We start from the raw sequence: 18,413 nt of genomic DNA, 5'->3' as shown, positions 1-18,413 counted from the left end.
AATCCTTTAGATTCACACCAACAGATATATTTTTTCCAAATTTTATGGTAAATCTTTCTAGTTACAGGCTTTCTGGCCTGAACAAGAGTATCGATAACAGAATCTGAGAAACCTCGCTTCGATAAAATCAAGCGTTCAATCTCCAAGCAGTCAGCTGGAGTGAAACCAGATTCGGATGTTCGAACGGACCCTGAACAAGAAGGTCTCGTCTCAAAGGTAGCTTCCAAGGTGGAGCCGATGACATATTCACCAGATCTGCATACCAAGTCCTGCGTGGCCACGCAGGAGCTATCAAGATCACCGACGCCCTCTCCTGATTGATCCTGGCTACCAGCCTGGGGATGAGAGGAAACGGCGGGAACACATAAGCTAGTTTGAAGGTCCAAGGTGCTACTAGTGCATCCACTAGAGCCGCCTTGGGATCCCTGGATCTGGACCCGTAGCAAGGAACTTTGAAGTTCTGACGAGAGGCCATCAGATCCATGTCTGGAATGCCCCAAAGTTGAGTGACTTGGGCAAAGATTTCCGGATGGAGTTCCCACTCCCCCGGATGCAATGTCTGACGACTCAGAAAATCCGCTTCCCAATTTTCCACTCCCGGGATGTGGATAGCAGACAGGTGGCAGGAGTGAGACTCCGCCCATAGAATGATCTTGGTCACTTCTTCCATCGCTAGGGAACTCCTTGTTCCCCCCTGATGGTTGATGTACGCAACAGTCGTCATGTTGTCTGATTGAAACCGTATGAACTTGGCCCTCGCTAGCTGAGGCCAAGCCTTGAGAGCATTGAATATCGCTCTCAGTTCCAGAATATTTATCGGTAGAAGAGATTCTTCCCGAGACCAAAGACCCTGAGCTTTCAGGGATCCCCAGACCGCGCCCCAGCCCATCAGACTGGCGTCGGTCGTGACAATGACCCACTCTGGTCTGTGGAATGTCATCCCTCGTGACAGGTTGTCCAGGGACAGCCACCAACGGAGTGAGTCTCTGGTCCTCTGATTTACTTGTATCTTTGGAGACAAGTCTGTATAGTCCCCATTCCACTGACTGAGCATGCACAGTTGTAACGGTCTTAGATGAATGCGCGCAAAAGGAACTATGTCCATTGCCGCTACCATCAACCCGATCACTTCCATGCACTGAGCTACGGAAGGAAGAGGGACGGAATGAAGTATTCGACAAGAGTCCAGGAGCTTTGTCTTTCTGGCCTCTGTTAGAAAAATCCTCATTTCTGAGGAGTCTATAATTGTTCCCAAGAAGGGAACCCTTGTAGACGGGGATAGAGAACTCTTTTCCACGTTCACTTTCCAGCCGTGCGATCTGAGAAAGGCCAGGACGATGTCCGTGTGAGCCTTTGCTCGAGGGAGGGACGACGCTTGAATCAGAATGTCGTCCAGGTAAGGTACTACTGCAATGCCCCTTGGTCTTAGCACAGCTAGAAGGGACCCTAGTACCTTTGTGAAAATCCTTGGAGCAGTGGCTAATCCGAAAGGAAGCGCCACGAACTGGTAATGTTTGTCCAGGAATGCAAACCTTAGGAACCGATGATGTTCCTTGTGGATAGGAATATGTAGATACGCATCCTTTAAATCCACCGTGGTCATGAATTGACCTTCCTGGATGGAAGGAAGGATAGTTCGAATGGTTTCCATCTTGAAAGATGGGACCTTGAGAAATTTGTTTAAGATCTTGAGATCTAGGATTGGTCTGAATGTTCCCTCTTTTTTGGGAACTATGAACAGATTGGAGTAGAACCCCATCCCTTGTTCTCTCAATGGAACAGGATGAATCACTCCCATTTTTAACAGGTCTTCTACGCAAAGTAAGAACGCCTGTCTTTTTATGTGGTCTGAAGACAACTGAGACCTGTGGAACCTTCCCCTTGGGGGAAGTCCCTTGAATTCCAGAAGATAACCCTGGGAGACTATTTCTAGCGCCCAAGGATCCAGAACATCTCTTGCCCAAGCCTGAGCGAAGAGAGAGAGTCTGCCCCCCACCAGATCCGGTCCCGGATCGGGGGCCGATATTTCATGCTGTCTTGGTAGCAGTGGCAGGTTTCTTTGCCTGCTTTCCCTTGTTCCAGCCTTGCATTGGTCTCCAAGCTGGCTTGGCCTGAGAAGTATTACCTTCTTGCTTAGAGGACGTAGCACCTTGGGCTGGTCCGTTTTTACGAAAGGGACGAAAATTAGGTCTATTTTTTGCCTTGAAAGGCCGATCCTGAGGAAGGGCATGGCCCTTACCCCCAGTGATATCAGAGATAATCTCTTTCAAGTCAGGACCAAACAGCGTTTTCCCCTTGAAAGGAATGTTTAGTAGCTTGTTCTTGGAAGACGCATCAGCCGACCAAGATTTCAACCAAAGCGCTCTGCGCGCCACAATAGCAAACCCAGAATTCTTAGCCGCTAACTTAGCCAATTGCAAAGAGGCGTCTAGAGTGAAAGAATTAGCCAATTTGAGAGCATTGACTCTGTCCATAATCTCCTCATAAGGAGGCGAGTCACTATCGAGCACCTTAATCAGTTCATCAAACCAGAAATATGCGGCTGTAGTGACAGGGACAATGCATGAAATGGGTTGTAGAAGGTAACCCTGCTGAACAAACATCTTTTTAAGCAAACCTTCTAATTTTTTATCCATAGGATCTTTGAAAGCACAACTATCCTCTATGGGAATAGTGGTGCGTTTGTTTAAAGTAGAAACCGCTCCCTCGACCTTGGGGACTGACTGCCATAAGTCCTTTCTGGGGTCGACCATAGGAAACAATTTTTTAAATATGGGGGGAGGGACGAAAGGAATACCGGGCCTTTCCCATTCTTTATTAACAATGTCCGCCACCCGCTTGGGTATAGGAAAAGCTTCTGGGAGCCCCGGCACCTCTAGGAACTTGTCCATTTTACATAGTTTCTCTGGGATGACCAAATTTTCACAATCATCCAGAGTGGATAATACCTCCTTAAGCAAAATGCGGAGATGTTCCAATTTAAATTTAAAAGTAATCACATCAGATTCAGCCTGCTGAGAAATATTCCCTAAATCAGTAATTTCTCCCTCAGACAAAACCTCCCTGGCCCCCTCAGATTGGGTTAGGGGCCCTTCAGAGATATTAATATCAGCGTCGTCATGCTCTTCAGTAACTAAAACAGAGCATCCACGCTTACGCTGAACAGGGTTCATTTTGGCTAAAATGTTTTTGACAGAATTATCCATTACAGCCGTTAATTGTTGCATAGTAAGGAGTATTGGCGCGCTAGATGTACTAGGGGCCTCCTGAGTGGGCAAGACTCGTGTAGACGAAGGAGGGAATGATGCAGTACCATGCTTACTCCCCTCACTTGAGGAATCATCTTGGGCATCATTGTCATTATCACATAAATCACATTTATTTAAATGAATAGGAATTCTGGCTTCCCCACATTCAGAACACAGTCTATCTGGTAGTTCAGACATGTTAAACAGGCATAAACTTGATAAGAAAGTACAAAAAACGTTTTGAAATAAAACCGTTACTGTCACTTTAAATTTTAAACTGAACACACTTTATTACTGCAATTGCGAAAAAACATGAAGGAATTGTTCAAAATTCACCAAACTTTCACCACAGTGTCTTAAAGCCTTGAAAATATTGCACACCAATTTTGGAAGCTTTAACCCTTAAAATAACGGAACCGGAGCCGTTTTAAGCTTTAACCCCTTTACAGTCCCTGGTATCTGCTTTGCTGAGACCCAACCAAACCCAAGGGGAATACGATACCAAATGATGCCTTCAGAAGTCTTTCATAAGTATCAGAGCTCCTCTCACATGCGACTGCATGCCATGCCTCTCAAAAACAAGTGCGCAACACCGGCGCGAAAATGAGACTCTGCCTATGCTTTGGGAAAGCCCCTAAAGAATAAGGTGTCTAAAACAGTGCCTGCCGATATTATTATATCAAAATACCCAGAATAAATGATTCCTCAAGGCTAAATAAGTGTTAATATCAATCGATTTAGCCCAAAAAATGTCTACAGTCTAAATAAGCCCTTGTGAAGCCCTTATTTACAATCGTAATAAACATGGCTTACCGGATCCCATAGGGAAAATGACAGCTTCCAGCATTACATCGTCTTGTTAGAATGTGTCATACCTCAAGCAGCAAAGACTGCAAACTGTTCCCCCAACTGAAGTTAATGCTCTCAACAGTCCTGTGTGAAACAGCCATGGATTTTAGTTACGGTTGCTAAAATCATTTTCCTCATACAAACAGAATTCTTCATCTCTTTTCTGTTTCTGAGTAAATAGTACGTACCAGCACTATTTGAAAATAACAAACTCTTGATTGAATAATGAAAAACTACAGTTAAACACTAAAAAACTCTAAGCCATCTCCGTGGAGATGTTGCCTGTACAACGGCAAAGAGAATGACTGGGGTAGGCGGAGCCTAGGAGGGATCATGTGACCAGCTTTGCTGGGCTCTTTGCCATTTCCTGTTGGGGAAGAGAATATCCCACAAGTAAGGATGACGCCGTGGACCGGACACACCTATGTTGGAGAAATGGCAAAACCTGAATTCTTTGCCGCTAATTTAGCCAGTTGAAAAGCGGCATCTGTAATGAAAGAATTAGCTAGCTTAAAAGCCCTAATTCTATCCAGGATATCATCTAAAGGGGTCTCCACCTGAAGAGCCTCTTCCAGAGCCTCGAACCAAATGGCAGCTGCAGTGGTTACAGGAACAATGCACGCTATAGGTTGGAGAAGAAAACCCTGATGAACAAAAATTTTCTTCAGGAGACCCTCTAATTTTTTATCCATCGGATCTTTGAAAGCACAACTGTCCTCAATAGGTATAGTTGTACGCTTAGCTAGAGTAGAAATAGCTCCCTCCACCTTAGGGACCGTCTGCCACGAGTCCTGCATGGTGTCGGATATGGGAAACATCTTCTTAAAAGTAGGAGGGGGAGCGAACGGAATACCTGGTCTATCCCACTCCTTAGTAACAATGTCCGAAATCCTCTTAGGGACCGGAAAAACATCAGCGTAGACAGGAACCTCTAAATATTTGTCCATTTTACACAATTTCTCTGGAACTACAATAGGGTCACAATCATCCAGAGTCGCTAAAACCTCCCTGAGCAACAATCTGAGGAGGTGTTCTAGCTTAAATTTAAAGGCCGTCATATCTGAGTCTGTCTGAGGGAACATCTTTCCTGAATCAGAAATCTCTCCCTCAGACAGCAAATCCCTCACCCCTACTTCAGAACATTGTGAGGGTACATCGGATACGGCTACTAAAGCGTCAGAAGTCTCAGCATTTGTTCTTAACCCAGAGCTACTGCGCTTCCCTTGCAACCCAGGCAGTTTAGATAAAACCTCTGTGAGGGTAGAATTCATAACTGTGGCCATATCTTGCAAGGTGAAAGAATTAGACGCACTAGAGGTACTTGGCGTCACTTGTGCGGGCGTTACTGGTTGTGACACTTGGGGAGAACTAGATGGCATAACCTGATTTCCTTCTGTCTGAGAAGCATCTAGCGCCAAACTCTTATAAGTCAAAATATGCTGTTTGCAATTTATAGACATATCAGTACATGTGGGACACATTCTAAGAGGGGGTTCCACAATGGCTTCTAAACATATTGAACAAGGAGTTTCCTCAATGTCAGACATGTTGAACAGGCTAGTAATGAGACAAGCAAGCCTGGAAAACACTTTATTCAGTGAAAAAACAACAATTTAAAAAACCGGTACTGTGCATTTAAGAGAAAAAAAAAAAGGCATACACGATCTGCAAAACTGCTTAAAAATGCATCAAACTTTTCGATTTTTTTACAGCAGATTCAATAAGCTTTAGTAAGATTGCTCTACAAGCAAATTAAACATTTAACCCTTAAATATGGAAACCGGATTGACAAAGTGCCAAAAACCGGAAAAAACCCTGTCAGCACCCTGCAACAGCTCTGCTGTGGTGCCTACCTGCCCTTAGGTATTGGAAATGAGTTAAAGCTTCGTTTTGGCCCAAAAAGTTCACCAGGACCCTCCGGTGTTGTAGCTTGCTGCTTGTCAAGAGAAAACAACTGCGCAACTGAGGCACGAAATTAGGCCCCGCCCATCTCACTCGATGTTTCTAAGGCCTCCCAAAAACACACAAAGCATTTTAACTAGCCATGTGGGGTCTAAAACCCCAAAAAAGCCATGTACCCTCAATAAAGTTGTCCCTCAAAAACTTATTAACAGCACTCCCAGTACACCCAACCGTTTGTTAAGATCATTCAAACTGAGTGTTAATCATAATTTCAATTAGCCCTTATGCAAGATTAGTAATGCCACTATAAGTCTAGGATTACTGCTTACCCTTACCCTCGTGGGGATACTGTCAGCCTTTCTGAAATATCACAGTCTCTCCAGAAAAAATGACTGAGCATACCTCATTGCTGTATAGCATGAAAAATGTTCCTCATACTGAAGTTTCCTGTAGTCCTCAGCCTCTGTGGGAACAGTAATGGACCTTAGTTACAAATGCTAAGATCATCATCCTCCAGGCAGAAATCTTCATCCATCTCCTGCCTGAGAGTAAATAGTACACACCGGTACCATTTTAAAATAACAAACTCTTGCTTGAAGAAAATAAAAACTAACAGTTTATCACCTCTTTCACTTTACCCTTCCTGCTTAGAGCCGGAAAAGAGAATGACTGTGGGGTGGAGTTAAGGGGGGAGCTATATAGACAGCTCTGCTGTGGGTGCTCTCTTTGCCACTTCCTGTAGGGGAAGGATAATATCCCACAAGTAAGGATGAAACCTTGTGGGATATTCTCCTTCCCAACAGAAAGTTGCAAGAGGACACCCACAGCAGAGCTGTCTATATAGCTCCTCCCCTAACTGCCACCCCCAGTCATTCGACCGAAGACGAGCAAGAAAAAGGAGAAAGTATAGGGTGCAGTGGTAACTATAGTTTAAAAATAAAAAACACCTGCCTTAAAATGACAGGGCGGGCCGTGGACTGGATACACCACAAGACAAAGAAAATTATCAGGTAAGCATAAATTTTGTTTTGTCTTATAAGGTGTATCCAGTCCACGGGTTCATCCATTACTTGTGGGATACCAATACCGAAGCTTTAGGACACGGATGAAGGGAGGGACAAGGCAGGAACTTAAACGGAAGGCACCACTGCCTGCAAGACCTTTCTCCGAAAAATAGCCTCAGAGGAAGCAAAAGTATCAAATTTGTAGAATTTAGAAAAAGTATGAAGCGAAGACTAAGTCGCCGCCTTACAAATCTGTTCAACAGAGGCCTCATTTTTAAAAGCCCATGTGGAAGCTACCGCTCTAGTGGAATGAGCTGTAATTCTTTCAGGAGGCTGCTGGCCAGCAGTCTCATAAGCTAAGCGGATTATACTTCTCAGCCAAAAAGAAAGAGAAGATGCCGAAGCCTTTTGGCCTCTCCTCTGTCCAGAGTAGACAACTAACAATGCAGATGTTTGACGAAAATCCTTAGTAGCTTGTAAATAAAACTTTAAAGCACGACCCACGTCAAGATTGTGTAATAGACGTTCCTTCCTTGAAAAGGATTAGGACACAGTGACGGAACAACAATCTCCTGATTGATATTCTTATTAGATACCACCTTAGGAAGAAATCCAGGTATGGAATATCAGATAAGGGGAATCACACTGTAAGGCAGATAACTCTAAAAACTCTTCGAACCGAAGAGATAGCTACCAAAAACAGAACTTTCCAAGATAAAAGCTTGATATGTATGGAATGCAGAGGTTCAAACGGAACCCCTTGAAGAACTTTAAGAACTAAAATTTAAACTCCATGGCGGAGCAACAGGTTTAAACACAGGCTTGATTCTGACTAAAGCCTGACAAAAAGCCTGAACGTCTGGAACATCTGCCAGAATCTTGTGCAGAAGAATAGACAGAGCAGAAATCTGTCCCTTTAAGGAACTAGCTGACAATCCCTTCTCCAATCCTTATTGGAGAAAGGATAATATCCTAGGAATCCTGACCTTACTCCATGAGTAACCCTTGGATTCACACCAATGAAGATATTTACACCATATCTTATGATAGATTTTCCTGGTGACAAGCTTTCGAGCCTGAATTAAGGTATCAATGACCGACTCTGAACGCTTGATTTTATCAAAACGTGGTTTCTCCGAGTCAGTCAGCCGCAGAGAAATTAGATTTGGATGTTTGAATGGACCTTGGAGTAGAAGGTCCTGCCTCAGCGGCAGAGTCCATGGTGGAAGGGATGACATGTCCACCAGATCTGCATACCAAGTCCTGCGTGGCCACACAGGTGCTATCAAAATCACTGAAGCTCTCTCCTGCTTGATCTTGGCAATCAGACAAGGGAGGAGAGGAAATGGTGGGAACACATAAGCCAGGCTGAAGGACCAGGGCACTGCTAGAGCATCTATCAGCGCTGCCTGGGTGTCCCTTGACCTGGACCCGTAACAAGTAAGCTTGGCGTTCTGACGAGACGCCATCAGATCCAGTTCTGGTTTGCCCCATAGTTGAATCAGTTGGGAAAATACCTCCGGAATGGAGCTCCCACTTCCCCGGATGAAAAGTCTGCAGACTTAGAAAATCCGCCTCCCAGTTCTCTACTCCTGGGATATGGATAGCTGAGAGATAGCAAGAGTGAACCTCTGCCCATAGAATTATCTTTGAAACCTCCAACATTGCCAGGGGGCTTCTTGTTCCCCCCTGATGGTGGATATAGGCTACAGTCGTGATATTGTCCGACTAAAATCTGATGAACCTGACCGCAGCTAGTTGAGGCCAAGCCTGAAGAGCATTGAATATCCAGAATGTTTATCGGAAGGAGGGCTTCCTCCTGAGACCACGAACCCTGAGCCTTCAGTGAGTTCCAGACTGCGCCCCAGCCCAGAAGGCTGGCATCTGTCGTCACTATAGTCCACTCTGGCCTGCGGAAACTCATTCCCCTGGACAGATGGAACCGAGATAGCCACCAGAGAAGAGAATCCCTGGTCTCTTGATCCAGATTTAGCAGACAGGACAAATCTGTGTAGTCCCCATTCCACTGATTGAGCATGCAAAGTTGCAGTGGTCTGAGATGTAGGCGGGCAAACGGAACTATGTCCATTGCCGCTACCATTAGGCCGATTACTTCCATACACTGAGCCACTGACGGCCGAGAAGTGGAATGAAGAGCACGACAGGAAGTTAGAAGCTTTAATAACCTGACCTCTGTCAGAAAAAATTTCATTTCTACTGAATCTATCAGAGTTCCTAGGAAGGAAACTCTTGTGAGAGGGGAGAACTCTTTTCTTCGTTCACCTTCCACCCGTGAGACCTCAGAAAGGCCAGAACAATGTCCGTATGGGACTTGGCGATTTGAAAAGTCGACGCCTGTATCAGAATGTCGTCTAGGTAAGGAGCCACCACTATGTCCCGTGGCCTTAGAACCGCCAGTAAGGACCCTAGAACCTTCATAAAGATTATTGGTGCCGTGGCTAACCCGAAGGGAAGAGCCACAAACTGGTAATGCCTGTCTAAGAAGGCGAACCTGGGGAACTGATGATGATCTCTGTGAATCGGAATGTGGAGATAAGCATCCTTTAAGTCCACGGTAGTCATAAACTGACCCTCCTGGATCATAGGGAGGATGGTTCAGATAGTCTCCATCTTGAAGGATGGGACCCTGAGAAATTTGTTTAGGATCTTGAGATCCAAGATTGGTCTGAAAGTTCCCTCTTTTTTGGGAACTATAAACAGATTTGAATAGAAGCCCTGCCCCTGTTCCTCCCTTGGAACTGGGTGGATCACTCCCACAACCAGTAGGTCTTGAACACAACGTAAGAATGCCTCTCTCTTTATCTGGTTTACAGATAATTATGAGAGATGAAATCTCCCCTTTGGAGATGAAGCTTTGATGTCCAGAAGATATCCCTGGGAAACGATCTCTAATGCCCAGGGATCCTGGACGTCTCTTGCCCAAGCCTGGGCGAAGAGAGAAAGTCTGCCACCTACTAGATCCGGTCCCGGATCGGCGGCTACTCCTTCATGCTGTCTTAGAGGCAGCCGCAGGTTTCTTGGCCTGCTTCCCCTTGTTCCAAGCCTGGTTAGGTCTCCAGACTGGTTTGGACTGGGCGAAATTTCCCTCTTGTTTTGCATTAGAGGAAACTGAAGCTGCGCCACTCTTGAAGTTTCGAAAGGAACGAAAATTATTTTGTTTGGTCCTTAACTTATTGGACCTATCCTGAGGAAGGGCTTGACCTTTTCCTCCAGTAATATCAGAAATGATCTCCTTCAGACCAGGCCCGAATAGGGTCTGTCCCTTGAAGGGGATGTTAAGAAGCTTAGACTTTGAAGTAACGTCTGCTGACCAGGACTTAAGCCATAGCGCCCTACGCGCCAAAATTCTTAGCCGTTAGCTTGGCTAAATGAAAAATGGCGTCAGAAAATAAAGGAGTTGGCCAACTTAAGAGCTTTAATCCGGTCTAGAATATCGTCTAACGGGGTCTCCACCTGTAGAGCCTCCTCAAGAGACTCAAACCAAAAAGCCGCTGCAGCAGTAACTGGGGCAATGCATGCAAGAGGCTGGAGAATAAAACCTTGATGCATAAAAATTTTTCTTAAGGAGACCCTCCAATTTTTTATCCATAGGATCTAGGAAAGCACAACTGTCCTCGACGGGGATAGTTGTACGCTTAGCTAGGGTAGAGACTGCTCCCTCCACCTTAGGAACCGTCTGCCACGAGTCCAGTATGGCGGCATCTATGGGAAACATCTTTTTGAAAGCGGGAGGGGGAGAGAACGGCACACCTGGTCTATCCCATTCCTTAGTAATAATGTCCGAAAACCTCTTAGGGACTGGAAAAACATCAGTGTAAACAGGCACTGCAAAGTATTTGTCCATTTTACACAATTTCTCTGGAACCACAATGGGGTCACAGTCATCCAGAGTCGCTAAAACCTCCCTAAGCAATAAGCGGAAGTGTTCAAGCTTAAACTTAAACGCTGTCATTTCAGAATCAGACTGAAGTAACGCCTTCCCTGAATCTGAAATGTCACCCACAGATAGAAGCTCACCTGCCTCGGCTTCTGAGTATTGTGAGGGTATATCGGACACAGGCATTAAAGCATCAGAAAGCTCTGTATTAGTTCTAGCCCCAGAGCTGTCTCGCTTTCCTTGTAGCCCTGGCAGTTTGGAGAATACCTCTGAGAGGGTAGCATTCATAACTGCCGCCATGTCCTGTAGGGTAAAAGAATTAGACGCGCTAGATGTACTTGGCGTCACTTGAGCGGGGAGTTATAGGTTCTGACATATGGGGAGAGCTAGATGGCATAATCTCCCTGTTTTCAGTCAGAGAATCCCCTGGAGATAAATCTTTAAGCGCCACAATATGGTCTTTATAGTTTATAGAAATTTCAGTACATTTGGTACACATTCTAAGAGGGGGTTCCACCATGGCTTCCAAACATATTGAACAAGGAGTTTCCTCTATGTCAGATATGTTTAACAGACTAGTAATGAGACAAGCAAGCTTGGAAAACACTTTAATAAAGGTGAAACAGCAATTAAGCAAAAACGTTACTGTGCCTTTAAGAGAAAAAAACTAGCACTTAAACTGCAAAACAGTGTAAAAATATAGTGAAGTCTTTGAAATTTTTACAGTGTGTGTAAGGGACTAAAGCAACATTGCACCCACTTGCAAATGGATGATTAACCCCCTTAGGCCCCAAACCGGATTGAAAAAAAAGTTAAAAAAAATGTTAAAAGACAGTTGAGCACCTTGCCACAGCTCTGCTGAGGCTCCTACCTGCCCTCAAATACGATTTTGTGAAGAAATAACCCTTTGTAATGGTCCTCAGATGCCAGAGGACTGCTCTAGGGAAGCTGGATGTCTCAGTCTGAATTAAAACTGCGCATCTAGAGCGCAAAAATAGGCCCCTCCCACCATGTACTGGATGCCAGAGGGGCCTTAAGAAAATACTCCTAGGAGTATCTGACTAGCCATGTGGAAACTAGGCCCCATATAAAGACTTATCTCCCTCGGAGAAAAAACGTCCTATTTATGAAGTCATGTAAACGTTTTGTCACTAAGTAATATGAATATTAACATGAGAATTACCCTGTTTTGTAAGCAGGATCCCAGTCGCTGTTAAATCACTGCATCAGGCTTACCTCAAATACACAAGGCTCTGTCAGCATTTTCTAGAACTCATTCATCTATCTAGAAATAAAAATACTGAACATACCTCAAAGCAGGTAATCTGCAGGCCGTTCCCCCAACTGAAGTTGTCCCATACTCTTCAGTTATGTGTGAGAACAGCAATGGACCTTAGTTACAAACCGCTAAGATCATCAAACCTCCTAATTTCTGAGAGAGAGCGAGAGTGAGAGCGAGGTGCTAGACCTTGGCGTTTCTCCTTGAAAAGTGTACATGAAAATGTGAATATGTCACATTGCGAAAATATTTTCGTAACGGAATATGTTCTATTTATTTCTAGAGAAATATTTCTCAATATATGTGATGATTTTTGGACTGATATATCTATTTATTGCGAGATATGTATATGAACATATATATGTCTAGCTATCTTGAGATCTATACACGAATATCGCATTGAAAATACATCTGAGATATCGTTTAACTAGGGAGATAATGAAAAGATTTTACATAACAACCTTATGCACATTAAACATCTCTCTATACATATAAATCCATGTTTCTCTGTATGTGTATTTATGTCAAGGTAAAATCCCTGCGTCAGTTTTTTTTTCTTTCTAACTCCTGAGATCTCGTATCTTTGAGCCCTTATAAATTTTGTTTTCAATATTTTTTCTAAATACATTTTATTAGACAGTGTTAATATGAGTAACTGTACTGTGTAATGTATTTGTGAAGTGTTTTGTGAAACTTATGTTGTGCAAAACTTAACTACAGCTCCTCGAGCACGGAAAGGATTGTTGCGTATTTTCAAAACTTGTAATAGCTGCGCAATGGAAATTGACTGCTAAAAGACCGCATCGCGGGCAGAAAACTCATAACGCACGACTTGTAATCTTGCACTTAAAATGACATGAAATCAGACAGACAAAGCATACAACTGTAAAAAAAAACTTTTCAATTTACTTCTATTATCTAATTTGCTTCTCTTTGTATCCTTTGTTGATGAAGCAGCAATGCACTACTGGGAGCTAGCTGAGCACATCAGGTGAGCCAATGACAAGAGGTATATATGTGCAGCCACCAATCAGCAGTTAGCTCCCAGTGGTCCATTGCTGCTCCTGAGCCTACCTAGGTATGCTTCTATACAGAGGATACCAAGAGAATGAAGCAAATTACAGAACATAAGTAAATTGGAAAGTTGTTTCAATTTATATTCTCTATCTGAATCTTGGGCTTCATGTCCCTTTAATTACTTATATTCTGCTACCATTCTTCTTACAGTAAAGAACCGTCAGAATTTTCCCATTTAGATTCCTTACCTGCGAGCGAGCTGGCTAAACTCCCCCTGCGCAGTTTGCAGTCGTCTTGGCTCAGCTGTCGATGCAGTTTTACCTTCCCTGCAGACGAAAACAAATCGGGATTGCTCAGCTTTCTGAAGGGCAGTGGAGCAGAATGTGTTAACGTGTCCTATGAGAAAGAAATAAACAAAATAAGTAACGAAACGTCAGCAAAATAAAATGAGATACAAGTAGAAGCTATTATATTGATACACGTCCATAACTTTACCCTTGTTAATAATCCAATGTTACCATTATGCCTTGCAAAACGCTGCTATGCCCCCGAAAAGCTTGTCTCAGACATTTACATTACAACTTGTCTCACTTTGTTCAGATGCAAAATGTAGCAATTAACACAAGACATGAAATTAGTTTGTTTGTGTATCTTAGGAGTGAAATTTTAGCTACAGTAAAATGTACACACAAGTGAATGAAAACACCAGTAACAAATATGCACATAAATACTCATATTGCCTCCATCTCTCACGTACCTATGTAATGTATTTATGACCCTCTCCCCAGTTGTCTTGCACCACACCTCCATGTCATGTGTTCCCTGTGCAACTTACGGCATTAGCCATGAGGGTTAGTGCTTAAAATAACGTGAGGCGGAAACGCAAAAGGTATATGTAATTCCTTAAGATATCAACAAGGAAAAACACCTAACAGTCTATGTGAAGATACAGAGCAAATAATTAGCTGTAAATACGTTTTCTTTTTTTGGGCAGGACACATTAACAGGAGCCATCTTTTCTACATTATTAAAAAAAAAAAAAAAAAAAAGAAGAGGAGGAAGAAGAAACCAACTACAATAAGGATTCAAAAAAAGAGCTTGGCTGAGACTGTGCATGTGTGCAGTAAACAGAGGGGACATGCGCTATCCGTGTGTGTGTGTGTGTGCGCGCGCATGCGTGCAGTGAGCAGAGGGGACATGCGCTCTGTGTGTGCATGCGTGCAGTGAGCAGAGGGGACATGCACTCTGTGTGTGTGCGCGCGCGCGCGCATGTATACAGTGAGCAGAGGGGAGATGCGCTCTGTGTATGTGCATGTATACAGTGAGCAGAGGGGACGTGCGCTCTGTGTATGTGCATGTATACAGTGAGCTGGGGGAGATGCGCTCTGTGTATGTGCATGTATACAGTGAGCTGGGGGAGATGCGCTCTGTGTATGTGCATGTATACAGTGAGCTGGGGGAGATGCGCTCTGTGTATGTGCATGCGTGCATACAGTGAGCAGAGGGGACGTGCGCTCTGTGTATGTGCATGCATGCATACAGTGAGCAGAGGGGACGTGCGCTCTGTGTATGTGCATGTATACAGTGAGCAGAGGGGACGTGCGATCTGTGTATGTGCATGTATACAGTGAGCTGGGGGGAGATGCGCTCTGTGTATGTATACAGTGAGCAGAGGGGACGTGCGCTCTGTGTATATGCATGTATACAATGAGCAGAGGGGACGTGCGCTCTGTGTATATGCATGTATACAATGAGCAGAGAGGACGTGCGCGCTGTGTATGTGCATGTATACAGTGAGCAGAGGGGACGTGCGCGCTGTGTATGTGCATGTATACAGTGAGCAGAGGAGGACGTGCGCTCTGTGTATGTGCATGTATACAGTGAGCAGAGGGGACGTGAGCTCTGTGTATGTGCATGCATACAGTGAGCTGGGGGGAGATGCGCTCTGTGTATGTGCATGTATACAGTGAGCAGAGGGGACGTGCGCTCTGTGTATGTATACAGTGAGCTGGGGGAGATGCGCTCTGTGTATGTGCATGCGTGCATACAGTGAGCAGAGGGGACGTGCTCTCTGTGTATGTGCATGTATACAGTGAGCAGAGGGGACGTGCGCTCTGTGTATGTGCATGTATACAGTGAGCAGAGGGGACGTGCGCTCTGTGTATGTGCATGTATACAGTGAGCAGAGGGGACGTGCGATCTGTGTATGTGCATGTATACAGTGAGCAGAGGGGACGTGCGCTCTGTGTATGTGCATGCATACAGTGAGCAGAGGGGACGTGCATGTATACAGTGAGCAGAGGGGACATGCGCTCTGTGTATGTGCATGCATACAGTGAGCTGGGGGGAGATGTGCTCTGTGTATGTGCATGTATACAGTGAGCAGAGGGGACATGCGCTCTGTGTATGTGCATGCATACAGTGAGCAGAGGGGACGTGCATGTATACAGTGAGCTGGGGGGAGATGCGCTCTGTGTATGTATACAGTGAGCAGAGGGGACGTGCGCTCTGTGTATGTGCATGCATGCGTGCAGTGAGCAGAGGGGACATGTGCATGTATACAGTGAGCAGAGGGGACGTGCTCTCTGTGTATGTGCATGCATACAGTGAGCTGGGGGATGTGCATGCGTGCAGTGAGCAGAGGAGACATGTGCTCTGTATCTGCAGGTGTGCAGTGAGCTGAGGGGATAAGTGGCGTGCTATCAGTCCTTTTTTACAGCTCAATAACCCCTAGATATTAGTCAAGCAAGTGTCTAGTACAGGACCTGACACATTACTGGAGATAGGCAGCCATAGCTGCTAGAATCTGACTTCCACATTACCACATTTTTTGGGTTAAGCTACATATATCTGTGTACAATCACCCTTGTCAGGCTGATAAAAATCTGTGTTCTCTGCTCTACTAAAGACAGACTCTCACATTCTTGGACTGCAGAATTTTAAGACACTGTAGCCAAGACTGATTGAATAGAGTTAGTTCCAAACCAGAGATAAACATGAAGTCTTCTATCAAGAGAAATTAAGAGACCTATGTCTAGTCCAATACCCCTGATGCTAAGCTCAAATTGTTTCATGTAATGACTTATGACCTTAATGGATAGCATGAAAACTGTACAAACATAACACTATGGCGTAGATTCCATTGAGGTGGTAACATTTATCTCCATCCATAAAAGTCTTTGGAGAAGTTTTATTTTACCACCAGTTTCCAAACTTTAACACCTCAATGGAAACTAGGCCTATATCTAGAAGGTTATATCGTCATGTCTAGGGGCCCTGTGTACTGATCAACGTGCCTGCTGTACACATGAGGACTACAAGACAACACAGGTGAATCACAGTAAGAGTGCAGTCTCACATAGCCCACACTGTGCAGTATGATTTACATCTTACCCCTTCTATTTCCTAGTACCAATATAGGACATCACATGGAAGTTCTCTGGAGAGTACACAGCCACTACACCAGTGTCTCTAGCTATGACCATGCGCGCACACACACACACACAAGTCTAAGCAGAACAACACTGACCAACAGTAAGACGTAGACAGACACTGCAGATCAACCACATTATCAGTGGGTAAATAGGCTGAGGGATTTCTCTACAGCACGGATTTTAAAACCTGGCTTCAGGCCTCCCTTAAAGGACAGATTCTGAGGATATCTGAACTAGAACATGGTTATTTTACATGCTCTCGTCCTAGGTAATCATGAAAATCAGGCCTGTTATGGAGGCCTGAGGAAAGGTTGGAAAACCAGTGCTTTAAAGTGGCAAATCATCTACAGGGGCCATAAAACAGAAGATCAAGATATTGCCCCACAGAAATAAAGCATGAACAAGTAGCTGAGGTACAGTTCTACAATTTTCTATAGGAAGGTAGAGCTTTTCTGGACCAGGAGTGAAGACTGTCCCAGTAAGAAAATGTGAGTGTTTATCTCTTGGTTAACAGCTGCGTCCCATAGTAGATGACCATCAAACGCTAAGCATTTAGGATTTCTTTAAATAATTATATGAAACATTATGGGGTAGCTATTTGTCCTTCTAGAATACAACATAGGAGCAGTGCTAGTTGTGTAAACCTTTGACTACCCTGTATATTTGATGTACTCCCAGTGAACAAAAATACAGTAGGGCAACTGTCAACACTGATACTAGACATGCAACATGCAGAGACATACAGACCATCTATTTTACTTCCTGCTTTTTCTCAGCTCACCCACCAGGTCATCAAGCAATAATTACTTGCATACAAGAGGACAATGTGTGAATGTATCCGTTAACAAAATGATGACTATTTTTTATGTATTTTAGGCACCACATTGGTCAGCTCTCCTCTCCTTTATTTTCTAACACAAAGAGGATGACTGAGCTGCGAGTCAGGCTAAATACACCATCGTCTTGTACCCTGGTTCAGTAACACAAGCATAAGCTGCCCGGGTATTTGTGCCCGTGCATCACAACTGTATATGCTGATATCCCTCGCCCATGCTTGTCTGCAGGGAGTTATCTCCTGGGACAAGAAGGAAGTAAAACCTTTAGGAGCAAAGTCAAACAGACACAGCAATTCAAATAAGGGATTATAGATTTAACTAATTGTTTTCACTGCTTTGAGCAAAGCTTCTTATCTGCACACAAAGAAAGCAGCCTGCAGTCAATCAAGGTCAACCAACAACACAGCTACCTTTACCCAAATCAGACAGACAAGTCATTCCAGCTAACTCAGTGCATAAATACTGCGAGGCACAGTTGGGTTAGTGCAAGCTACTGGATTACACTTTTTGTGTTGTGACTGGCTTGTCATAAAGATGGTGTGAGGTATAGTTAGAGCACAACCAGTAAAAGCGCACAGAACATACATATACTTTAGCCTGAGTGGTTCTGATTTATATAATTTGGTAAATACACCTAATTGGTATTACGATAACTTTTTTTCTTTATTTTGCATATGAGCTTCTTGTGGCTCTTATGATATATAACGTGCTATCTGCACAAGAACAAAGATATTAGATATAGTCATCACAAAGAACATAATAAATGGAAAACATGACCATGCAGATTTAGCACAGTATGATGTAAACAGGAAACCTGCACTCTTAAAGGACCAGTAAACACAGTAGATTTGCATATTCAACAAATGCAAGATAACAATGCAATAGCATTTACTCTGAATTTCAAACAAGTAGATTTTTTTCTAACAAATTTCAAAGTTATGTCTAT

At 44.0% G+C, this 18,413-nt stretch overlaps 1 protein-coding gene across 4 annotated transcripts in view; it reads right to left on the bottom strand.

The window, feature by feature from the left end:
* Window positions 1-18,413, bottom strand: part of LOC128640941 (microtubule-associated serine/threonine-protein kinase 2) — a 538,333-nt gene that overhangs the window by 500,469 nt on the left and 19,451 nt on the right. For all 4 annotated transcript variants that reach the window (XM_053693406.1, XM_053693407.1, XM_053693409.1 and 1 more), the window contains exon 2: window positions 13,446-13,593. In XM_053693406.1, coding sequence (XP_053549381.1) covers window positions 13,446-13,593 — 148 coding nt within the window. The remainder of the gene's footprint in view (window positions 1-13,445; window positions 13,594-18,413) is intronic.

This window comes from Bombina bombina, chromosome 10, assembly GCF_027579735.1.
Source record: "Bombina bombina isolate aBomBom1 chromosome 10, aBomBom1.pri, whole genome shotgun sequence".
NCBI classification, from domain to species: domain Eukaryota; kingdom Metazoa; phylum Chordata; class Amphibia; order Anura; family Bombinatoridae; genus Bombina; species Bombina bombina.
This window is presented reverse-complemented; position numbering and strand designations above follow the sequence as displayed.